The sequence below is a fragment of the Phoxinus phoxinus genome (assembly GCF_949152265.1).
Source record: "Phoxinus phoxinus genome assembly, chromosome: 8".
Classification (NCBI taxonomy): Eukaryota; Metazoa; Chordata; class Actinopteri; order Cypriniformes; family Leuciscidae; genus Phoxinus; species Phoxinus phoxinus.
Window position 1 is genome coordinate 27,429,084 of NC_136883.1, and position 26,906 is coordinate 27,455,989.

At 37.7% G+C, this 26,906-nt stretch overlaps 1 protein-coding gene across 3 annotated transcripts in view; it reads left to right on the forward strand.

Moving 5' to 3' along the window:
* The window catches only part of LOC307003399 (solute carrier family 66 member 2), a 38,385-nt gene extending 11,820 nt beyond the window's left edge, over window positions 1-26,565 (forward strand). For 2 of the 3 annotated variants that reach the window (XM_079621753.1, XM_079621752.1), the window contains exons 4-5: window positions 12,142-12,358; window positions 24,856-26,559. In XM_079621753.1, coding sequence (XP_079477879.1) covers window positions 12,142-12,358; window positions 24,856-25,030 — 392 coding nt within the window. In that variant the 3' untranslated portion in view covers window positions 25,031-26,559. Of the gene's footprint in view, window positions 1-12,141; window positions 12,359-24,855 lie in introns of all 3 variants that reach the window. The other variant, XM_079621751.1, reaches the window with a different exon arrangement.
* Window positions 26,566-26,906: the final 341 nt, after the last annotated feature.

A 26,906-nucleotide genomic window follows, 5' to 3' on the forward strand; every position in this document is an offset into this window, starting at 1 on the left:
AAACGACACAATTCTGTCTATTTGAAGGGTAAATCTCACTTGTGATCACAATATGTTTCCGCCCAAGCTGTAATTTTAAATATGCAAGAAGGGTGAAAATATTATTTAATTGTGAGTACTGTGCATGAAATGTCACCTATGAAATTAGTCAAGCCATTTAATTCCAAAATTGTTCAAAATGTAATTTCCCACACAAAAATGTATGAACGTGACTCTTTTGGTAGGAATTTTCATGACTTTCCTATATATTCTTTATTCTTTACTATATTCTTTCTAGTTTATTTTTTTATATTTCATGTTTTGTACATTCACTGTTGGACATTGTTAGGAGACATAAACTAGTGTAAAAAAAAATAGTTTTAAGAGATTAGATTTTTTTTAAAGCCCACAGGACCAAAAGTGTCCATAATTGGATGTCACTTGATTTTCTACATCATTGTGGCATCCTTGAATACACAAGGTCATCTGTGTCCTTCTTTACACTTAGGTATAAGCATCAAGTTAAATATATGTAATACATATATATATATGTATGTATGACCTTTCACCCTCATGACTTTGTGGTGAGATGGTGAGATGAAGACGACAGTAAAGCATCAACATTAAAAATGAATGACAGAAATCAAGAGGAGGTTTGCTGAAATGCATTTGCTAAAAAGAGTCACAGCCTGTTAATGGGATGGACTGTTGAAAGTGCATGTGTGTGTGTGTGTATGTGTGTGTCCTGGTAAAATATCCCCACAAGGATATAGGAATACCATATTTCTGGTATTTCGGAGAAAAAAAAATCTCCCCATTGAAAAACTGCTTAAATATATATATTTTTTTATTATTTAATTTTTGTGTGAAAATGTAATAAAAAGACATTAAGATTTCTTTGTGGGTTGTGTTTAGAGGTAGGGTTGCTTGATAGAATATAGTTTGTACAGTATAAAAATCATGTCTATGGAAATCCAAAGTGTGTGTGTGTGTGTGTGTGTGTGTGTGTGTGTGTGTGTGTGTGTGTGTGTGTGTGTGTGTGTGTGTGTGTGTGTGTGTGTGTGTGTGTGTGTGTGTGTGTGTGTGTGTGTGTGTGTGTGTGTGTGTGTGTGTGTGTGTGTGTGTGTGTGTGTGTGTGTGTGTGTGTGTGTGTGTTGGTAAACCCTACATTAGATGGCGATATCCAAAATCCTTGTCCTTGTGGGAAAAATGTTTTTGTCCCCATGAGGAAAACAGCTTATAAATCATATGAAGTGAGTTTTTTTGTGTGAAAATATTAAGTTTTAAAAGTTTTCTGTGATGGGTAGGTTTAGGTTTAGAGTTAGTGTAAGAGGATAGAATATACAGTATAAAAATCATTATGTATATGGAAAGTCCCCATAAAACATGAAAACATAGTGTGTGTATGTGCGTGCGTGTGTGTTGCATGGCTCTGTAGTCCTGTCCATTTCTTTCTGTTTCTAGTGGGGGCAAATAGCTGACAGTGGTGGGATGTTAGCTCCTACAGGCTGCACTGCAGCATATCTTAATTCAGAGAGAGATGCAGTAAAAGAGACGGTCAAACTAAATAATTCATTCAAGTCCTGTGGCTGTACATCCTGCTTTTTTATTACACAGCTCTCTTGAATATTTGAGTTGTGGCATTGAGCGGTCAGATATTTTTGACTAATGACTGCTAAGATGTTTATCACTGTTGCCCATGCAGTGCTACTTTTATATTGCTTTTATCACTCTGTCTCTTTCACAGCAGCGGAAGAATAACTAATTGGCATAAATATCAGAAATTGGAGCACTTAGTGGTAAGTCTGTAGACACACTTATTTGGTCAAAAATAAATATTTACACACTTTTTTAGCATTTTTTCCTCGTTTTTATTCATTTACTTTTTAAACTTATTGTGTTGAAATGACATGGCAGTGGTGGAAATTACATTTGAAACATTTTTGTAATAAAATGTCTAATTTCACCGCTGGCATAATATATCCAAGATATACATTGTTAAATAATATTTTCACACTTTTTGCATAATTTGTTTCTTTTTGCAGAACTGTTGTCATGGTGGAAATGATGCTACAACTGAGAACTGATTGGTTGACAAAATTGATTATGCTTAATTTTCACTCTAAATATTGAAGCTAAATGCATTGATTCAGGATTTCATTCATGATGAAAGTATAACACATAAATGATGAAAATAAATGTTGAAAGTCACGTTGAGAAATGTGTGACCTTCATATAACAAAACGATTCTTGAAACCTTAAAATCAACTCCTCCTGGAGCACAAAATTTCCCGTATTTGAAGAAACCCACATTTATGAAGAGACAGATTCACCTTGCGCCATTATAATCCCACATCCTGCTGTAGTTGTTGATGAATTGTTCTGCTTTGACTTTGAAATGAGTTTCTAATCTTTCTTTTTTTTCACCACTCTCTCAACCTCCATCTGTACATTGTCCGTTTTTTGTCTTGGTGGCACTTTTTTCCCCCTATCTCATTAACACGAGTTTCACGCCCTTCCCTTTCACTGTGAATTATGCAATTGAATGGATTGTGCAGCACGGATCTCTGCAGTCTTTACGCAGTCATGGTGCGGCACAAACGGCTGCATTGTCATAGCAGGTAAATATTGCGTTGGCTCAGCTTCGTTGTTTGGGGAATCCCTCCTGCAGCGTCTGTGTGTGTGTGTGTTCTCTATGCTGTGTCCTTGGCTCACCGTCAGTGTGTTGCGTAGTCTTATGTAACCCGTATCTGTTTTGCTTTTAGTGCTCTCCTCTCTCTCTCATCTAGCCTTTCTCTCCCTCTCCTGCATTTCGAATGCTTCCTAACTCCAGAATCCCTGATGAAATACTGGTCAGTGCTGACAAGCTGTCCGTTGTGTATTTGGCTGGGTAATCGCTGACATGAGGTTAAGATTTCATCATACAGGCAGAGAATCCATCACTTGACATTGATGTGGTAGTTTGGACGCATGAATTAAGAGTTACTTAATTGGTTTTGAGTGACCTCACACATCCCTTGAAAGTGGACTGTGGCCTCTTATATTGGATTGACCACTTTAATTCTACATACCATAAATTTCCCTTATGGCTGACGCTTTAAATAGCTGATGTAATCATTAGTATTTAAATAAGTATATTACTATATTTTATATTTAATTAATGTTATTAAATAACAAGTGTTTTTTAAAGATTAACTTTAAGTGACCGATTGATGATTGTTACTAATGATCTGATATTTAATCTAAATCTAAAAATAGCAGATATTGGGGAAGGTGTGCACAATCAATTAAATATCTTAACATTGGCACAATTAAATATTTCACATGTATCCAATTTATATTGACTGAGACTATATATTAAACATATTTAATATTGCAGATAATTGAATTGCATTGAATTGAATTGAATTGAATTGAATTGTATTGTATTGTATAAGCCCTAGTGTTTCCTGTGTTCATGGTCAGGTCTTGTTCTTCCATGGTTGTGTGTCATTGCTCTCGTCTCGTCTCTTTATCGGACTGTATGATATCCATATTTAGCTCTGCATATGTCATAAAATAAAGCAACTTCCGGGAGCTTCCTCCGTTTCTCTGACTGAAAATAGAACTGTAGAGAGTGCTAAAGCTCCTCAGGTCATATTTTTGATGGCATATTTGTAGAAATTATTATTCTTTCTAAATGTTATGTGAATATGTCCTGTAACTACAAATGAACACGCGACTGTATAAGTATAGCCTAGTGTGTCCTCTTTCTTTTGTGAAATAACGGTAAACCACTTTATTTCTGTGTAACTCACTTTTTTATTGTAAACCTGTGGTAACATGATGCTTGGGTTTTAAATCTTTAAGTAAACAACAAAAATGCCAGCAAACATTCACTGTTATCATGTTCGTTTTACGACCTCGCTAGTTTTCAAAGATTTCTTTCCGATTCGTTTTCTGATAAAACTTCCATTCATTGGTGAAATGATGGGTTTGTGTGACGTTGTAGAGAGGCGTGTTACGGGCTGGTTTTAGTGAAGCGCTGCAGAGCTTCTGGCCCGACGGTGGAAACGCAGCATGGTTTTGGGCTCGGTGCTACAGGTCCGAGGCTTTTAGCCCAGCACGGCCCGTTTAAAGCCCTGGCTCGCACTGGCCCGACAGTGGAAACGTGCCTATTAAATACCTTTATCTGCTTTCCTTCATCTCTGAGTGCACCCGTGTTACAGTACAAATATATTGTGAATCTTTAATTCAAAGTCCTGACGGTTATGAATGGTTAACCTCTTTGCTTTATAAACATTTGTGTGTTTGTTGCAGGCTCAGGGGGCATGACTGTAGTTAAACTTCTGTTTTCTCAGCACAGCTGGGAAAAGTGATAGAGCTTTCTGCATGAGCCCTCCCTCCATGGCCACCTGCACTTACCGCATTTAGCTGGAAGATGACTGAAGGCACAGGTGGACCTAAATAATTGCCTTTGCAAAGCGATCTCGATGTCACTTCCTGAGGTTAGAGATTGGTTAAGGATGACTAGTGAACTCAAACAGAATAGACATGCAGGCTACAGTCTGAGACAATGCTTTCACACTCAAACAACTAATCTCTCTTTTCCCCTCTCATTTTATGGCCACTTAGATTTATCACAGAGAACGATTAAGATTTTGTAGGATAATCCAGACACATGCACACACACTGCGCGAAGGTGATCTGTATGACCATCAGTGGCAAAGCAGCTGGACAGGGGGAAAGTGTGATAAGCAGAGATGGTCTGAAGAAAATTAGGCCTCTGTTCAATAATGGATTCAAATATCGACCAGTATACACCATCAACAAGGGAGCTGAGAGGAAGATAGGCAGCTTTAAATGACTGATAATCCCTAGTGTACGTGCTCTCTGATGTGCTTGGGAGACCTTCTTCATATGTTTAGTTTGCGATGAACAATGACTGACCTCGTAGCTAAAAACCTGGTGTACCTAACAATTTATTGTGTACTAAAAGTTATAGTTAAAACTAAGATGGAAACCAATAATCTAAAAGCTTTTTTGTAAACTTAAATGTTGCAAGGTTCGTATGTCATGGGAAGAAGGAGGCGGGAACCGGCGAACATTTCAAAGACTTTAATAAATAAATAAACAAATACAAAAACGAAAGTATAAGACAGCAGCCTCTCGCGGACGACTGCTGACCACACGAAACATCAACTAAAACTCAGGCCTGTTCCTCTCTCGATCTTCACAGTCGTCGCTCCTCCTTTATGCCTCCGTTTCTCCGTGAGAGATACGAGACCGGTGCGCCTCACAGGTGTCGTTCATCATTAATCACTCCACCGGTCTCGCGCCGTTCTGTCACGTCCCTCGACCTCGTCCTGCTCGCCACATAAAACTTCTGTTAAGTTGGTTTTTCCAATTTGACTTTTTATCCAAACAAGGGGTAAAAACATAACTGAAAACTACTCAGACAATATATCCACTAAGGACAACACCAGACAAAGGTCATAAGAAACACGGGTATACACACAAGAGGAGATTGGCAAAAAAGACACACCTGGGAACAATCAGGAATTAATCAAAAAGAAACACTACACTACAAGACATGGCACGAAACAGGAAATAAAAGTCCACACAAGACAAGGGGATCACAAGGCAGGAATCATGACAATCTGACATAAAGCTGTATTAATATTGAATTTCAATGCCAAGTTACATGGAACATTCTGATAGCCCGTTAACCCAAATGTAAGACCAGAGGTCCACAACCTTTTTGTCATGATGTGCCATTTTATAATTTTCCTAGTTAGAGGTATACACTGTACATTTTGGTCCCTCTGTCGGTTAAAAAAAGAAAACTGCATGCAATTAATGGAAGAACAATGTTTTGGCTGTGTTTCGGGTCTACGTGACTCTATGGATAAATGTGGTTCTTTCTTATAACTAAAAAAAGAGATTTTACTGCTCATAAAACTTTCACTACTAAGAGATATTTAGATGGAAAGGATCTTAAGCTGACTAGCTGAAGGCGTTACTGTAGCTTTACTCATTAATAGACAGGGTACTTCCTTGAAAATATATTCCAGCACAGTGCTACAAAAACCCATAATAATGACCCTTCACAATATAACGCTTTACAATGAACTATGTTAGAGAGCTACATATGGCAATTTATCTGTTCAATAAGATACCTTGTGCTGAGTTCACGGTGAACGATTTTAGGCCCAATTTTCAATCGCTGACAGGTTTTGTGAGATCGCCGACAAATGCCCGGAATCATAGGCAAATCGGCTCGTTCACGTGAGTGACAATCACGCAGTGTGAATTATCAAAGACGGTCAAAGTGGTTCCCTGGAGGTTCGAAATTCCATGTCAACCTGTGACAACTTACCACATGCGTCAAAGTAGCCTGAGCAACTTTTCTCTATTTATAGATATGAGACACGCACATTCGAGTGACAGTGTATGTAATTTCCCATAAAAAAAACTTGACTGGTCTAAAATATAAATATAATAGGCGTACCATAGTGAATTAGAAGACAAAAAATATGTTTTAGATGAAGAACTGATGATGTATTGACTCGTTATTAAAATGTTGTTAATTTTAAACATAAAACAGTTACATAGTGCACCTTTAATTACTCTATCCTAAATTAATATTCATGAGTTGCAGTAATATTCATCAGTGAATTATCAGCTCTCCTATTTCAAGCATCACTGTTGGCTACCTAGAGTAATCTTGCTGTGCTGTGATTGCAGTATGTTCTAGTTTTGGTTGTTGCGATAGAATTCCGGAAGGTTGCGGGCGATGTTACGAGTGAAGTTAATCCGCAAGAGTCCTCTTTAACCCAAGAGTGCTTTGTGAGAGAAAAGCATCGACCTTCATGGATCACAAAAGGTCACACTGTAGTGCTGTGAATTACTAAGGTTAAATTAATCATTCGCCTTTGTATTGTCAGGCAGTCAAACCCCTAGTGACATCTCTCTGGCATCTTCACAGATGTTCAACCTCTAGATGCTTAAGTATTTTCTCAGCACAAGCTGTTTTAGTCATTCCCCTTGGGGTCAAATGCTTAATTACCCCTCCTGATCCCCTACCTAATTATCTTTTTCATCTAATTTAAAGTCACTTATAGGTAGGATCTCGATCGATTACCTATTTCCTACACGAAATGTTATCCAGCCAAGGGCAAACCTTGAGGCGACCCATCACACTATCATAGTTTTCTCAATGATGTATTGCTGTAAAGTTGCATCAGTGCATCAGGGCTGTCAGAGCTCACCAAGGTTACCTGTAGGTTGTGGAAACATTTGGGTCGGGGTGTTCGAAGTGGGACTTTTATGCTTGACCTCGGACTGTTCCAGATGTTTCCTCATAATCCCATCAAGCTGTTTCACAACAAATTTGACACATGGATGTAAAAGGCACTTTTCCTTGATAAACAGCTTCACTAATTAACCCACAAGGTTGCTAATTAAAATTCAGAGAGCTCCACATGGATGTTAATGTAGATAGACTGGTCACACTTGGCAGGAATTAAGTGCATGCTAAGGGCACACATGCATGAAATCCTATGCAAAGTAGTGTGCGTATCACTGTATTGCATGAATATTCATTGAGTGGATCAACTCAGAGTAGTTTTGATTGTGTCAGTCAAAAAGACAGAATGAGAAGGTTCATTAGGACTCATACTGCTTATCATGGATAAATTGTGTGCGTAAGAGAGAGAGAAAGAACTGCTTAATATAAATAGAACGGTCACACTTGACAGAAAGTATGTTGAACGCATGCATACTAAGCATTAATGCAAAGTAGTATCACCACGTTGTATAAATATTCATGAAGTGCATCAGGTCTGAGTAGTTGTGATTATGTCGGTCAAAAACACTAAGAAAATAAGAACTGTACTGAATGTTTATTTGAGGAGGTGGAGTCAAGACCGTGTGTGTGTGTGTGTGTGTGTGTGTGTGTGTGTGTGTGTGTGTGTGTGTGTGTGTGTGTGTGTGTGTGTGTGTGTGTGTGTGTGTGTGTGTGTGTGTGTGTGTGTGTGTGTGTGTGTGTGTGTGTGTGTGTGTGTGTGTGTGTGTGTGTGTGTGTGTGTGTGTGTGTGTGTGTGTGTGTGTGTGTGTGTGTGTGCTATTTCTGAACAGTTCTGGGCATCTGTTCTTAAGCATGCTTACTTTAATTAGTGTTCTCAAAACCCAGAAACCTAGTACAACCACCATAGATGACATCCACACATTGGCAGGGACATAGAAATATAATTCTCAACACATTATAAATCTCATCAGGCTCTTTTCTTAAGTATGAAATTAATGCAAGTGCCATTTAAAAGCCTAAAAATTCAACTTTCCGCAAATGTATTAATTTTGTCTGAAAAGTTGATTGATTAGGCCTAAAGTATTATTGCAACAAATGTCAATCTAAAATGCATATAAAAACGACGGTGAGACGGTGACTAATTAAAATTTCTGAACTTTTGTTTGGTGATTGAGTCACGTCACTTGACATGTTTACAGCCAAAAGATGCCAGATTAGCAAGAACCGATACTATAGACATACACACATATACATGCATATACATACATACTTTGGACTATATATGCCTATATGTATCAGATGCTCACCAGGACTGCATTTATTTATTTAAAACAGTAATTTTGTGAATCTTTTTATATTTGTAAGCCCGTCTAAATCGGTCCAATGGCGGTATCCGATAGAACGGTTGAAGGTCTTTTCCACATGGCAAAGTAATTTAGTTCCAATTGAACTTATCTGACTCCATTTTATCACAACCTCAAATGTTGGTTAGAATGCCAGTGGTCATTTTAATAAGTTTAGCAGCACATTAGATTATTCTTTTCAACTCTTTGCTTATATTATACACGTTCATATTAGGAAGCTATGACGCTTTGAGGTCCTCACGCCTTCTGTTAAACGCGGGTCTCACGATCACAAGCTCGTCAGTTTTGGTCACTAAACAGAGGTAATTGGCTATATATCTGAGATGGTCGCATTCACGCTTACACAATCAAAGATACTTTGTTATAGCCCCCGTGGTTTTACATACTTGAATTATGAAGTATGGCCCCTACTACAGATATGAGTAGACCAGCATTACAGCATTCAGAGTCAGTCAGAATGAAATCAAATGCTTACAATTTATTATGTCAGGTAAATGTATCATGCCAATTTCAGAATCAGTTCAAAGATATTAAATACAAAACATCAAATGCTCTGGAATAAAGAGAAAATATGTGAACCTGACATTAGAAAATACATGATGCTGAGTGTCTTGCCCACACTCTGCATCACGGGCTAATTTGAGCTACAAATCGCGCTGCGCCGTTGCATTTCTTTTTATAGACAGAAACTTCTTTCGCATTGAAACATTTGCTAACAATGGGAATTTGCATTCAGAGTTTACACCTTTTGGGCAGGATGCCATTTGCCTGGAAGACACACCCTCCTCTGTGTGCAAGTTATCTCTAAACTCTTAAAAACTTTAAACCTTTTGGTTTACTTCTTTGGGAATGAGACATTTGTACCAGTCACACTGAGACATTTCAAATGATACCAAACATGTATAATACTGTATGATGTAAAGAGATGTAAATTAGGATGATTCTGAGGTGAGATTTGCGTCTCAAATGGTGATGCTAACTTCACAAGAGAGAGTTTAAATGTGAATTTCCTTTGTTTTCTCAGAGAGTTGCCCTCTCTTCCAATTTGTCCAGTCTTACATATGTATTGCTTTAGGATTCACTGTTTTGTGGTAGCACATAATCAAGCTTTCATAGCATACTAGAGACATGTGCATCTGTAAATTAATATGCATGATCATACATGCATGCAAAATTAATCTGTGTATAAATAAACACTCATGGAATTCTGCAAACTGGACTACTTCTTCAAAATAGCCTTGAATGGCATTGAGTGTGCAGCTTATTAGCAGAGCCAGCAAAATTATACATCCAGGCACGGAGAGAATATAAGAAAGGCTTCATCAGGCTACAGACCTTGGGAACAATGGTTTCTCCAAAGTTTTTTTTTTTTTTTTTGCTGAGATTGAAGTGCCTCATAAATCAGTAGGGAGGTAAGACCTCTTGTATCTGCAGATGTTGTGGCCTGAAAGCTTCACTTGATGTAAGTTTTTTTTTTTTTTTTTCAGAGAATAGAGCCACTGCAAATACAAAGGTTACGCCAAATTTCCGACATTGATAGATGCTATAGTAATTGATATGTTTGATCTGTGGACATCTGAGAAGAAATGGCTCTGCTCTTGTTTTTTGCACCTTTATATTCTGTTTTGAAGTGTGACCGTTCCGTTGAATGCCACCAGTGGATAACAAGACGTTCTGGAGCATGACAGGTTATAGCTTGCACATCAGCCAGGATGAAGGATGATGGCATTTTATAAGCGGTTTCTAGGGTGTTCTGGTTGTTTGCAGGTCAAAAAAAAAAAAAAAAAAAAAGAATCTATGACATTCTGGTCCAAAATTATGGTTTGGATGACCTGTTCTGTGTGTAATTCTGTGGCGTGTGCTTTGTCTGTTTTTTTGGTTTTTTTGCCTGTAATATTGTCGATCAGTTCATTTGTTTAGAAAAATAACAGCAGATCTCTCCTCAAGGAACAAGCAGTGATCTATTAGTTATGTTCAGTTGAGCAAGATTGTGGGTTTGCTTTTTCTTGTACTTTCCTTCCTTGCTTAAGCACGTAACTTTTATGTGCTTTCCGAGGCTTTCTAATTCCTGATCTTATCTGTACTCTCACTTTAAGCTGTGAGTTTTCTGATAATATGATGCATTACTTACTCAAACATGCACATTGAGATGTCCTTTACAACACAATCATGCAAATGTTTCTGAGCAGTGGATTGCTAGGCAGCCACACCACAGTACCGGTGCCTGTCCGGTAGATGCATACAAGTAATCAGAGCATAAAACCTTCTAAATGACAGCGTGTGGTCTGTGGGCTCTCTACCACTCAACGTGACACTCCAGTCAGAGCTGTAACAAATAGGGCTATTATTTAGCTATCAATTCTCTGGAGCTGATGTCAGCTCATTTAAGGATATCTGTGCTATCAGTATGGGAGAGAGACAGGTAGTCATTGATCATGTCAGGATGTCTTACATGGTCCGTGATCACTAATGTAGAGATGACCAGTGTGACGAAGAAGCCCGTCTTCACTATCCTGTGTCTTTTTTTGTCTCCTCACTGGTATTTGAGAGGCTGGACAGAACATGTCCTACATTTGCCATATATTCTGAAAATATTTCCATTTTGATAATAATTAGAGAAGATCACTATCTATCTATCTATCTATCTATCTATCTATATAGAACCGGTGCCTGTCCGTCCGTCCGTGCATCCATCTATCCATCTATCCATCTATCTATCTATCTATCTATCTATCTATCTATCTATCTATCTATCTATCTATCTATCTATCTATCTATCTATCTATCTATCTATCTATCTATCTATCTATCATTTCAAATATGTCTTCTGTGACCAATTTCAAATATGTCTCTTGTGACCACTTGCATTCGGGTGTCCTCTTATATCATCTACATCACTTTCACTTTATATACTGTATATGGAGATGTTATATTACAATGGCGATGCAACATTTTCAGTGGCCATCACTTCAATCTTCAGTGTTTCTTTCCAAAACAATAAATCGTACTGCACCTAAACTTTTGTATATATATCCATGTGCATATAACAGTATATATTTAATAGATATGGCCTTCTTTGCCTTGGACTCGATTACCTTCATGGTTTTGTGTCTTTATTTTATGTGAGTGCTTAATCTTCACTGTTGAATGTTTGGCTGTGTTCCCCTGTAGAGCCTGGTCATTTATTTCATGGCTCTCAGGAAAATTGTAAATGAAATGTTGAGTTGTCGTAAATGGGTTTCTTTTTATAATGCAGAATTGCAGAGAGAGGCATACAGGTTTCAAAGCTCATTTAACTTTTCATAGCGTGAGAGAGTTTGTGTGAGGTGTTGAGCATTGTGATATGCATACTAATGATAAAATGCTTCAAAGTTTCCCTTTCCCTTTTTTCTTGGGTATAGAGAAGATGCTTGGAGATATCTTTTTGTCTGTAAATGAAATACTTGGAGAATATTTTTAATGCATTTTTATGATTCTTTTTATCTTTTTCTTTCTTTGTCTCTCTTCCAGATTTGGACCTTCGGTATTTCTGGAGCTGGAGTTCTTTTGAGGACTATCTGGTGTTCTGCTTTGTCTTCACGTTGCTGTGTGCTTTCATAACATTCCTCTTTCTGGACTGGGTCCTATTTGTGGAGGCTCTGGGCTCTTTGGCGGTGATGTTTGAAGCCATGTTGGGCCTGCCTCAGCTGCTGCAGAACTACAACAACCACTCCACCAGAGGCATGAGGTAAACAAGGGCCAAACTGTTCTTGATCATTCTTTAAGATGCTTCATTTGGGCCCTTTAATTGTTGTGTGTAAAATGCTGCATTAAGGGTGTGTTCTACGGGTCTTTTAAAAACTAAAGATTTCAGATTCCGACCCGATGGCAATTTTTTTCTAACCTGATTGGACCCAAAAGTTTGGCCTTAAATGCATTTAGATGGTTTTCTGCAAACGATCTAGCAACAGCACATTGTTTTTCCACTTGGGCGAGCAACTCCAAGTAGATAAAACATAATCATAAGCATTATGTTTCATCTCAAATGACAAGGAAATGTATATGTATTTTAATATTAGGAAGAAAATCCCCAAACTCATTCTCGGGAATGGCTTGGGTATTTGGTTTATAGGAAGTGAGCGCTGCTGCATGGACCAGTATCCTGGAGGGTTTGGCCATTTATACAAGGAAGTGTGTATTGACAGAGAAGGGGTAAAATAACATTGTCATACAATTATTTGGTATGCATTTGTTTTAAATAATAATATATTGTTAAACACCTGAACCTAATAGTGGAAAGTTGGCATTTTTTAAAATAATTCAGATCTTCTTGGGTCCATTCTGTAAAAGCACTTTTTTTTTTATTACCAGAGACTCCAGGCTACTAATATCAGACCTGGGGTGCGTTTCCCGAAAGCATCGTTAGCCAACTATGGTCGCAAGTTCCGTCGTTATCAGCATAGTTCAACGATTTGGTGTTTCCCGAAACCATCGTTCCAACGAACGTTCGCAAACAGCATCGCAAACTTGTGTGGTTGGAACGACTGCTCTCGAGCTGTGGTTAGAAGCATAGTTTCTAGTTTACATGAGATGTAGACTGAATAAATCCTTATCTTTAGCTAAATAAGCAAGCTGACATTCAGTACAACCCGTGTTATTTATTTAGAATACATACAAATGTAATTTACGTATTTTAGTTTGTCAAGAGATTTAAAACACCGTTTTTGAAGACTGCGCATGTGCGAACGCGCTCTACTATGTAAGAACGAGCCAAATATTGAGTCTGGTAATAAAGCAAAATAACTGAGAAAAATTAGAAATGGTCTTCAGATGCCATGTCTGTAACTTATATGACAAAATCTAGCGTTAATTCGATCTCAAACAGATTAATTAAAATAATTTATTAGTCCACCACGTGCGAGACGTCATAAACCAGCGTGGTTGAACGATACTTTACGACATTCGGTTTCGGGAAACACTCGTGACTAGCTAGTTGATTTCTCCAACGATGCATCATACTATGGTAGTTAAGCAGTGAGCTATATAGTTGTACGGGAAACGCACCCCTGATCCGTATCCAAGGTAAAAGTTTTTGACGCAAACCTACTCAGGTCTTGGGTCGGACCTCTGATTTTCGGATCCAAGTGGACCCGTGAAGACCTTTACACTTGTAGCTTGGTTCTCTAGGTTCTTTTGTTCTAGAACCAAAAAAGAAAATGATACATTTAGTCTGGGTAATTTTTAACACTGTACAAAAAGATAAAATAAAAAATACTTTTATGATATATATTTTGCAACGGATCTTACCAAACATCCAAAACAATGCTGTGTTGTATGTGCTTGTTGTACGTGCACACATATGATGGTATTTTTTACCAGCTGAGAACTCACGAAGAGCCAAAAGGGTCAAAACAGAGCCAGGAATTCCACCATTGCACACAAATAAATAATCTACTTCAAGGAGATGGCGGTTTTGACGCCTGTACCAAACTGTAATGGGTAACATTGCTCCTGCGATGAGAAGAACCAGGTGTTCTTGAGCATTCTGTCCTTTTTAGGATTACATCTTCTGACATCACATCCTGTTTTTGGTTTGTTTAGATGTCTTTAGTATGTGTTGTGTTCATAGTTCAGTCGAACCGCACCGCAGGTGGGTCTCAGTCTGCTTTTTGGTGCGCACTAGGGTTTGGATGGCAGCTTTCACACGTATTCCAATGAACTGCACTAACAGAAAAAAATGCACTGAAGTTCATTTTAATCAAACCAAACCTACCAAATGTGAACAAACCCTGTGGAAAATGCAAACCCAGAATGAATTGTAAGAAAAATGCATTTAAAGTTATATTGACTAAATTTTAGGGATGCACAATATACCATTATCATATAATTTATCAGCTGATATTAGAGGTATTGGTCGATATTTGATACTTAATTGTTCATGTAGGTGTAGATGATGCCAATGGTAAAGTTAATTTTTAAAAACAATAATCATTTATTAACAACTCTATCCTAAATAAATCTCAAAATGATTATATATTTTTTATACTGTACATTGTAATGTTGTGATGCATAAATCCACTTGTACTATTTTAAACAATTGATTTTAGTTTTCAGTGTTTTATATTTAATTTAATTAGACACAATAATATATTTGTTTTATATTGCCACTTATCGGCTTACCTGTCTGATTTGTATTATTGGTGAATCCCTAATAAATATATAGTTATATTTCATTCAGTACTGAAATTATTTCAAGCTACTGGAAAATGGACTATTTACCCAGTATTGGTGAATATAATGTAATCCAATGTGCACAGATCTTTTGCCCTTGTAAAAAAATCACTACAACACTACTGTCCATGTATTTTATGGTTCCATGGCATGTAGCATTTAAAAAAATTGTAGCATTCAAAACATGTTACAGCCTATGCTACACAACCTTTGTTTTTGTTTTTTTGCAGTGTTTGCCCATTGGTTGCCATAATGTGTGTTAATGTCATCTGTGCCATGGCAGGTGGAAGGAGAGAAGGTTAAATTCACACACAGTAATTGTTTGCAGGACATGCCTCACTCGAGACATCCCTCATTAAAGGCACATAATGAAGATTATTAAAATTAGACAGCTAATGAGCTTGTTAATTGATGTTACAGCCCACGCTGCTCAAATCCAAAGACTCCTTGGTGAAACAAAGTCGACCTTACTGGTACTTTTTGAAAAAAGCCCAAAATGAGAGCAAGAGAGAATTTAGAGTAAATCTAATATCTTTAGCCTCCGGCTACAGTCAGCATTATAATCACAATATCAGCTCCACCTTAGCTGAAGCCAGCACTTTTTTTCTCTCTTTCTTTTTTTTTTTAAATAAAGGGAAAAAGCCCTTCATCTCATGGTCTGTTCTACAGAACTTGATGTGACACACGCTCCAGGCTCCTCTTTATGAGCCAAATTAAACATTGTGAGCACAGTTTAGGCTGAGAGAGGGGAAATGGAAGCCAATGTAAATGGTGTTTCTCCGGAAATCCATCTTTTTGTGAACACAATGAATGTGTCACCACCGTCACGTGTAGTGTGTAATGCCTTTGCCCTTGATGTGATTTCAGTGTCTGCAGGCGTCGAGGGCCCTCGACCGATCACTGCACTGACATCTGTGTTTTTTGTACATATGAATGTGTGAATTTATTGTTGGTGAAGCCTTTGGAAACATGGTTCAGAGTGTATTTTTGAAGCTGTCCATCAACATATATCCGTGGAAGATAACTGTCACCAAGACACTTAGCCAGTGTTTGTGTGTGTATACAGTATATTGTGTATTTATCAGTGTATAAATAATGAACCCTTAAACCTGAGAAGGCTGCACCCAAACCTTTTTGGATTTGATCTAAAATGATTAAATGTGCTACTACTAACAACAATACTAGGGTTTAACATAATTGGTTCTCGCATTTGTGATCTCTTTACAGAGCACTTTACAGAGTGCACCTCTTGATGGAAACATTTATATCCATCAGGAGGTGCATACATTTTTGGTCAAGATCTTGTATTGACAATGCAAGAGTCAAGCACTCTGTAAAGTCCCAAAGACTTTCAATGAATTTAAGGTCTGGACTCAGTGGTGCCAATTCATGTGTGAAAGTTATTCTTCGTGCTCCCTCCCAACCATTTTCATAATTTAGGCCTGATGAATCTTGGCATTGTCGTCCTTGAATATGACCATGATGTGTCTTCTTACATGTTTGTTTAAGAAATTAAAAGATACGCACTCCATCAATTAGGGTTAGAAGAACTGTTGCCAAACATATAACCTAGACACATAATAATCACTGCAATAAGGATCCAGTCATCGACTCCTAAGCATTTGCCTATTTAGATCCAAACAGCCATTTTTTTTTTGTCTGGGCACTGTATATTATAGTTTACTATTATGCAATATGGTAAAAGTGTTTTGATTTCATGACATAGGATAATACAACCACTCAAAATAAGTCCCTTTTGTCTCTGAAATACATGTGAAAAGGAATGAAAATAGTTGATGTTTAACTGCCACTAGTGTTCTTTTTAGCTTAAAAGTGTGTGAATTGTAGGTAAGTTTTTGGAGTTTGTTTTAAATGAGCCTAGGTTGTAAAATGCTGTCTGTGGGCAGCATACAACTCTAGGTTGTGGAACAGAGCTTGTGTAGGTGTTGCCGTGCCCTTGTAGAGAGAGTTTTATGAGTTATCGTGACAGTCTCCACATCACTATCTTCACTAACGACACGTGAAGTACTGTCTTTAACAAGACCAACCACCCATACCCCCCTACAGTCTTTAATATGGGCCAGTAAAGCTGGGAGGGTCCAACACTGTGCCCTTGAGCCAGACATTTATTGAACCTGAAGGATTTAAATGGCCCATCTCCCCTTGCTATTTTTTGAAAGCGCCCTTCTCTCTTGTTGACCTTTTTTCTCCTTGTTTGAATCCTGTGTCCACTTCTGCTGCTGTTTAAATTCATGTGTTCATTTCTGGTTAAAACACAGATGTAAGTAGCAGTGTGTGTGTCAGCCTGTGACTGACATTAATGGACCAGGTACCCAGTGGCACGCTGACTCCCCTCTCCCATGAGCCTTTGTCCCATTTTACAACTTCTAAAAGTTCATATTTGTATTTTTACTGATTCCTAATCTTTTTCTTTTTAGATTTTGGACCCTGAGGGAACTGTTTATTTGAGCATTCTATTTTATCTGACGTTATCCCTCACACTATTATGTGTGTGTGTCTGACAACCATATTCAGTATGAATTATTTTATGAATATATCATCTTTAGCTTTGGGGTGGACTGTTTGATAATGGTTTTAATTTTAGATATGTAATGGCCCAGCAGACATGGACTCTCACCTTGCGAATCCTCTTTTCTCTTACAGACTAACACTCATTATCCTTGTTTTAAAACATCTCGCCTGATGCAAGCAAAGACCTCAGATACAGGTTGTAAAGGGATGTGATCGAGAAATTTTTTTTTTTTTTTTTTTACATTTTAATAATCATTCTAATTCTAAGAGAAAAGGGAAGTACACACCACAACTATAACAAATATAGAGAAACGATATCATTGGAATCACTTTCAGAACAATTGTTTCATGCTGATGTACGATAAAAACATTGTTAGCCAATTGGAATCCATACAACTTTACAATGAAATCAAAAGGGACAGTTTTGGGGAGGGTGTTTATGGAATATTGCAGTGTTTATTATAAATTATTTATCCGTGCACATCATTCTTCAAATTCATGTGTCCTCGTAATCTTTAATCAAAATTGTATCACCTGCCTCTTGCAACAACATCTCTTCTCATCTTTTCTCCGATAACGTGTTTATGGGGCGAGAGGGGGAAAACCTTAGTCTGGCTATCACCAGACCAAGCTCAATCTTTTATAATTGAACATTGGTCTGGGGAGTCTGATGTATATTTCTACTGCACAAGAGGCGTGGTCAACGGGCATAGTTCAAATAACTGTACGCAATTGGATAGTCCTTCAACCAATCAGCGACGCGAAAACTCCAGGCAGGAAACGTGTCAACAAACGTGTTGGTATGTAGCATTGATCAGCGTTTTGCAGAAGTAGCAATGGATTTTTGCAGGTTGTGCAAAAAAAAAACATGAAAGTGAGTGGTATTTACACCCACTCGAACGATTTGTTTGCTAAAGAACCCATTGAGCATCGTCGAGAGGTTAAACGGAATTGGATTGACGTTCGTGCGAGAGATGGGTAAATCAGATTCTCTATCGTCATTGGGTTCAACCCCCCAATAGGTTGATAAGCCAGTTTGTGATTGGTTCCCGCAAATTTGGAAAGGAAGCAGGATAAATAAATGTGCAGGTTTCCAGCCTGATCTGCAGGGCGAAATCAAATCGCCGGCAGATCAGGTTGGGTTTACCCAGTCTAGGAGAACCTATCACTCACACGAGATCACAGCAATAGCAAACAACAATGATCCAACAATCCAGTCAATTTCAGACAAAAAGAAAGTCCCGCCCTACATTTTTTCTTGTTTGCAAAGCCATTTCACTCGCATATACGACATAATAGGGAAGAAAAGACTATCACAACTTCCATTCCATGCCGACTTTAAAGAGCTTGAGCATTTTAAGTACCGGTAGTATGGTAGTAATAAACAAAACATTATCATCTTTCATATGGACGCTAACAGTTATCTTTATTGTTTGGAGTTTCATTTTATCCCAACTATACTCAGATTAAAAACAAGAATCACACTGCTGCCACTGTCTTTCACCTGCCGTCTCTCACCTGATGTCTCTCACTTCTCCCAGTTCAGACGCCTCCACACAAGCTCCACACAAGATTTTTTTTTAAAAAGTTAACCAAAAAAGTTTGAGCCACTCAGCTCTAATGTCGGCTGAAACCAGTTTCCGGGGTTTGGGCTCCATGCTAAGTCGAGAGCGTAGTTAGCATCAGGACCCTGCTGTGTTGATGAAGCCAAGTGCACTGTAATCTGTCTCCCTAACAAGCAGGGACACGCCGCCAGATTCTCCCATGAGACCGAGCTTCGCCATGGGCCTCGCTGCTCACACAGAGCCCTGATCGGCCCTGATTACCCCTGGGAGTTTCACGCTCATAGGAAACGTTTCCCGTGTTTATAAAAATAAGGAAGCAGTGGATTTAGCTGTACTGGGTATCTGGGGAACGGAAAGTGTCCTCGCTAGCATAGATGTAGTTCTGTTTTGTTGTGGCTGCTGTTATGACAACTGGTCGGAGCTATTTGTCTTTCTGTGGTCTGTTTGTGCATGTGATCTATATGCTTCAAATGGTGCTCAGCAAAACACCCAGGTGGAAAAAAACTCATTTATCATAGGTAGCGAAGCAACATCCATGAAAATGGACACAAGCAGAGTGAAAGAAATGCTTTATTAGCCTTACACAAGTCAACAATACTGAGAGAACCTGTTTCTTTTCCTTATTTGCCAACAAGAACATGAGCTATACTGTTGTTTGAATGGAGAGTACTGCTACAAAGTATACATTTGTAGCCTATATTGTATACTTACTGTTGTTAAAAAATATGTGAAACAGTTTTAATTGATGACGGGCCATTTAATTATTAGAAAAATAATGCATACCTGAGGTGGTAATTTGTCTTTTAATGGTCCAAAGTGTTTTGGACCAAACTTTTTGGTGCAAAGTGTCATAATTTTTGGCAATCTGATAAAATTAGCCAAGATGTAATAAAATCATTGTATATTGTTGTTCTGGTACTTTACCCATTTTCAATTATTTTAAGAATTCAATGTATAATCTCTGAAAAAAGTATGATTCGCTTACACAGTTTCACTTTGCAAATAAATGTAGGGTTTTAGAATTTATTTTGATCATTTTACTGCAAGACAAGAGAAAAAAATATTGATTAATTACATATTTGTATATACTACAGTTTAAAAGTGTGAACTATACACTTTTTATTTGTTTATTTTTGTTTCAGTTAGTAATGTTTTGTCATGTTTTTCAAAGAGGTCTCTTACTGTATGTTCACCAAGGCTGCATTTATTTGATTAAAAATACAGTAAACCCCATAATTGTGAAATAGTATTACAATTTAAAATAGCTATTTTCCATTTTTCCCAAGCTATCCCTTAAATTAGCCTTTTAATTATGTCAGAATATATCATAATAAAGCTTAAATAAATAAATCTTAAAAACAGTAAAATATATTTAAATACCCAATTCTAATAAAACCAGAAATGAAATACCCAAAACTAATCAAACTGATAACCGATATCTTGCCTATTGTGCATCCTTAATACTGTGCAATAGTATTCATAGTGATTGACTTGCTGAAACCTGAAAGTGATGTTTCACCTCAGCACATATTAACAAGGTATGTTTTGACACACTTCGATCTTTGAGTTGCTATCGCTTAGAGGCACGCAAACATACAGACCTCTGTCAGTAGAGTTGTTGCCCTCACAGTTGTTGGCTGTCATGTCTGGGTTAATTAGAGAAGAAAAAGCCAGTGGAGTGAATCCCCACCTGACCCAAGATGAGCGGAGGTACGCCGGCTTCCAGCACAGTCCCCATTGATCAGACTTAGCCGTGTGATTGAATTAGATGAGCCGCTAGCAGCCACGGCTTGCCAGGACCAGTACCGCAACAGAATTATTCACATTCCCTCCAGGTCAAAGCACAGCGGAGTAGGGGAGGAGACGAAAAAGAAAACATTAAAAAGAGCAGAGTGCCGGCATTCTGGAGGGAAAGACAAAGAAGGGAAAGAGGAAACCATCCGTTTTTCCAGTTGACATGCCTCTTTGTATGACATTAGCATTGCTCTTAATGGGTTTGTGTATATAGAAATATATCACACGGGACATTATAACGTCCAACTGAATTGATTTAAAGGCTGCTGGAACACTCCGTTTCCATCCAGAGCGCATCGCAGCTGTGCTGTATGTATTTCTAGATTGTTCTGATTTTGTTTGTAAGACAGTGATCTGTGTGAGCTTGCTTGTTAGCCATATGGTAGAGAAACATAATTCAATTTAAGATTTTTAATGTCCCCATCACTCTATCTTTCTCTTGGAGGTTTTTCTGTCTTTTTTTCTTTTGTGTGGTGGAGATCTCTTTTAGAGAATGTGCAAGCTCTCCTGTGTTTGAGCCGGATGGATCGATCTACATACATATTTCATTTTCTTTCTTCTTCTTTTTCCCCTCTCACCAGACTTTTGAATTCACTGGCCAAAGTTTTGACGAGCCCACTTTTCCTCCAGCCCATGAATGGTTCATACGGCAGCTTTCTCTGACGGATTCTCTTTTTCTTTCCATAGGTGAAGAGCAGGACTAGTTTAATCAGGTCTCTTCACTCCCTTTGTGAGCATATGTACTCAGTGAGGGTTTATGTGGGAGCTTTGGTGCCTTTCTCTCTTTCAAAGGCTTCTCGCTGGTCACGGTTTATCCCTCCATCGATGTAAACTCAGTAGAGAGAAACCGGAGAGACTGCGCAGAAGAAAGAGGCCGGTGTGTCGATACATCTGTCTGGAGCAGATCTACAGGATGTTTCCCCTTCCTTAGATATCTCTGGCAAATGTCAAAACTGAATTCTCTGTCTGTCTGTCGTTCATTCTATCATTCTGTCTCTATTGCTGCTGTTCTGTCTTTCTATCGTTCTACAGTATGTATCATTCCATCATTCTGGCATTCTAGCTATTGTTCTGTCTTTCTATTGTTCTATCTATTATAGTTTTACCATTCTTTTTTTCTATTGCTTTATCTATCATTCTAATTTTATATCATTCTATTTTATTATCATTTTACTTTTTTCTTTCATTCCATCATTCTATTTTTCTGTCTATTTTACTGTCCTTGATACATGTTACATGTAGTTACTGTAGTAATAACTAATTATGCATAATTGCATGCAACCAACCCTAAACCAATACCTATTCCTAACCCTAACCCCAACACCATAGTATTGTTCTATCACTTGCTCTGTCTATCATTCTATATATGTGACCCTGGATCACAAAACCAGTGACATGTTGCATGGGTACATTTTTGGCAATAGTCAACAATACATTGTATGGGTCAAAATAATAGATTTTTCTTTTATGCCAAAAGTCATTAGGATATTAAGTAAAGATCATGTTCCATGAAGATATTTTGTAAATTTCCTACCGTAAATATCTAAAACTTTTATTGTGAATGCAGCAAAAGCGTTTTTTTTTCCCGTTTTTTTGCAGCCTCAGATTCCAGATTTTTAAATAGTTATATATCTGCCAAATATTGTCATATCATAACAAACCATACATCAATGGAAATATTATTTATTCAGCTTTCAGGTAATATATAAATCTCAATTTCAAAAAAGTGCCCAATGTGACCAGGTTTTGTGGTCCAGGGTCACATAGTTCTAACTTTTGTTCTAAATTGTTCTATAATTGTCAATCTGTCTATCATTCCATGCATCATTCTTTTTATAGTTTTATCATTCTGTTTCTATATCATTCTGTCTTTCTTTACATTGTTCTATCATTCTACATATCATTCTGTCCATCTGTTGTTCTAGCTAAAAAAAAATATATCATTCTATCTGTCATATTTTATTCTATCATCCTATCCTTCTTTCTGTTGTTCTATCTAACATTCTTTCCCTGTCTGTCTGTTCTTCTTTTGTCTGTCAATCTATGAATTTAACATATTCTACTATTTGTATATTGCTTTCTTTCTTTCCTTTCCTTTCCGTCCTTCCTTTTGGCGTAGGGATGAGAGTGTCAGGTTGAAGAGGATCAATCGAAGGCTTGTCAGGGTTGAGTGCAGGGCTGTTCAGTGTGGACGGGAGTGCTGTAACCGTGGCCTCAGTTCTCCTAATCAATGCAATAATCACTTCTACCTCTCTCACAGGCCCTGAAGCGCTGCTCGCTGTTTGCTGAGCATTTCTTTCATCTGCTGTCAATCCGCAAAGTGCTCGGAGAAGGGAAGGAGAGCGGGGGGAAAGATAGAAGTTTGTCTTTGTGAACGAGAATGAATGAATGTTTGGGAACAATTAGATGAGTTTCTGTTCTCTGAGCGGAAGATGGAGAACCATTAAGTGTTTTTTATTGTGTGGGTCCACTGTTATCAGTGCTCTTGTACAGATGACCCACCTTAGTTAATTACCTCATTAATGTTTCATCCCCATTAATGATGTTTGAGAATGGTCTCTAGAGTAAACTAATGTAGAAGACAAATGAAGGAGGAGAAAAGTGTGGGGTGTAACTTTGAGATCAGATACAGAGGACACGCTTTTTTTTCTCTCAAAGCACTTTAAACAGGACATTTTAATGGAGATTTTCATCTATGAAAAGTTCCATTTCACGTAAAGTATTTCATATAAGTATAACTTTCAGGATACAGCGTTTTCCAGTTCATCATCATTTTCACAACCACATAGTACTTTTTAGTTCTTGAGTTTGTGTTCCCATCACGACTCTACAAACCCCATTTCCAACAGTTTATGGATTAGATGTTGTATTGATATTTACTATTATTACCTTATGTTTTGACACTAGACATTATGTGTTTAACTTCAAATAAACGTATATTTTCTCTATTTATACCCGTCTTGTAAATTGTCCTCTTTATGTTTTGACTTTGAGCCGGGTCGTAACACCAACTATGAGTATTTTGGTGACAAAATGTAAGCAAGTGTCTATAAAAGGTTGTTTTAGCACCGTATTTCACACTGATGTTAAACATTGCACTTCCTGCTTGCAAATGTTACTTCATTCTCATTCACAATCTTCCTGTGATACCAAAACAGCGCACAAAAATAATAATAAGGAACAACATAATCATAGTCAATGTCATGTCTAGATGGGTGGGTTTGTATAGACAAGTTGGAAGAATGTACCATTTCATTAGTTGTCTGCTTCTGCTTCCTCACATTGTGTAAAAGCCACATTTCTATTGTCGGGATGACCGACATGAGCACAATAAGTCCAAATTCTCATCCCTCTCCATCTGTGACAGCATGTATAGTCTGTGCTCATCTTTAGACCACTTTTCTCTCTTTAAGCTTGAATGAAAAGAATAAACGTATTCAGCATAAATACCGCTGAGAACGCAGCATCCCTCTTTGCCCGAGAACACTTTAGCTGGTTCCTGGAAGTTTTCAAAGATTACATTTTCTCTGCTTTTCAAAAAGGAAGGAGGATTGACATTTACAAAATATTGTGCTTTTGTGGTCCCCCAAGCTTCCTGCAGGTGGTTCAGTCCTTCTCTGGCTAATAAAGAGCAGGTTATGTCCCAGGATGCACGGTTCCCCCTGTCGCTTAACCTCACGCAGTCAAATTGACATTTGTAGAATGTGAATTCTTCAGCATAAAATGCACAAATGGATCTATTTTTAGATTTTATGAGCTGTTATGTACCAGAAGTTAGACCATTGGACTCTACGTTTTACGTCACCTATTCACAATTGTATATGAAATAATTGCGTCCTCAGATTCTTATTAAGTGTAGCCACACTGGACTCAATAGCACAAGACTTCAGAGACTTGCAAATGTGTGAGATATACAGATGTACGACTTTATCAAGTGGGAGGACAGGACATTGTACGATGCATTAGTCTGATGTATTGGTGACGCCTTTAAAAGCTTCCGAATGAGGTTCATTTATCAGAACTTTATAGCTGAGTGGGAATCTTTCCAACTGCTGAGACTTTATATAATTCTGAATGCTTCAGTAAAATGTTCTCTTTCTTTGTCTCTCTCCCTCTTTTTCAGCATAAAGATGGTGCTCCTGTGGACCGCTGGTGACATCTTCAAGACCACGTATTTTGTGATCAATGAAAGCCCAACTCAGTTCTTGGTCTGTGGTGCGGTACAGATCTTAATTGACATTGCCATTCTGCTCCAGGTGGGCTTCTACAGCCAGGACACGAGAATCAAAATGGGCTGAACTCACTACAATAATGATGGTCATCAACACTCCTAAACAAGGACATACTACATGCTGCATACTTACAAAACTGCACGCTCTTACTTTTTCAGTACTTGTTTTTTTGTACAAATACTCAGTGGTGTTAAAAAGTCTGAGACTACTATGAAAATGTTTCTATTCTGATTTTTTTATTTTTTTATTAATATAACTTACTAATTGAATATTAAATCATATATTTATATATCATTTTAATTACTTTTTTTTTATTAAAAATGCTTTAGCAAGACAATTCAATTAAAAAGTTCAGTTGAAAAATTTATAAAATGATTTATTAGGGGAGGAAATAATCTGACCGTTTGTCATAAATTAGTGGATTAGAAATAGAGCAAAATTTTAAATGGTTTCGTATTCGTTTTGTCATGATGTGTTTTTAATTGTATTTAAAATCCTAAAAAATATATATATATTTCTAACTTTAATTTTAATTTTAGATTCCAGATTTTCATCTTGGCCTCAGTCTTTTAAACCCCACTGTGTATTTATATTTATTATATTTTTCCTGAGTTCAGGCTTTTCTCTCTCTCTCTTTTCAAGTTATTTCACGTCTCACCAAACAACAAGTCTGTTCAAAGAAGAGTGCAGGCCTTAAATGAATCTGCTGAACATCTTAAAATTTTAAATAGCAAACATTGAACTAATCCAGTCTACACATTCACTACAACCTGACAGATGAATGACCTTTCACATTGTTGTTTTTATAGTATTTGTCTTTTTGCTAGCTTTTGTGAGAGCCAATATGCTCTTAGTGCAATGAAATTGCTTTGAAATGCATGTGCCAAATGCATCTGCTAGAAACTGAATTCAAACTGCTAGCTCATTTGTCAACCATTTGTGGCCCTTTTTCATTTTAGAGCACTTAAATGATTGTTACTTGCATACTTGCACACGAAAATCTATATTTTAAGCAGCAGATTAATGTTAGACATTTAAACCTGACCCTTTGAGTCAAAACCAGTTGCTGATGAATGATTTTATTACCAAACTTTAATTACCTAACTGTATCAGTGGAACAGCACGAGGGTATACCATAAATATATAATGGACAACTGATTTATCACGTATGATTGTGTAGTGGCTATTTTATGATATTCACTGATCTTTAGTAAAATATAGATGATTCAAAGAATGTCACATGTGTGACTCTCACTTGTTAGTGTGAGAAGATTCTGTTTATGTACCTGGGAAGGCAGAAGGGAGAGACACTCCAGAGAACAGACGAACGAGGACCTCTGACCTAGATGTCAGAAGGCCATTTGGTGAAGGAGGGCTTAGGAGTTGGCTCTAGTGACGAATCGAAACTAGTGTTATGGCTTCCTTGTCTATGGAAAACCACTGGATGGAAAACTACTGTGGGAGGAGGGCTCTGAAGAAGAAGACCTTGAATCTTAGATAAAAGCTGGTTCAGTCTGTCTGGGGGTGTGTCACTCTTCTGCACAGGGTAACAACTGTGTATTAGACTGCTCCTATTCTTGCAAGAATAAATACTTTAATTTTATAATTTGACTCTGAGTCTCCCTTACGCAGTGATGTTTGTTTGATGAATTTTTGCCACAACAATTTGGTGTCAGAATAGTGGGATTCCTTGGACGATGCCTCCTGGACCTGAGATCGGACGGTGTTTGGCCACCTGGACTGAGTAAGTTCCAGCTCTACCTCGTAAACTTAAGAGAGAGAGGCCGGCCGATGTCAGAGCCCGGGAGGATCGACCACTGGAATCAAAGAACTCAGGTGGCTCAGAACAACACATCTCTGGGTAATGTATAATGAAATTAAGTTTAATTGGGGGAAGAGTGAAATTGAACCATATTGGCTGAGAACTGTTTTCTGTGGTACG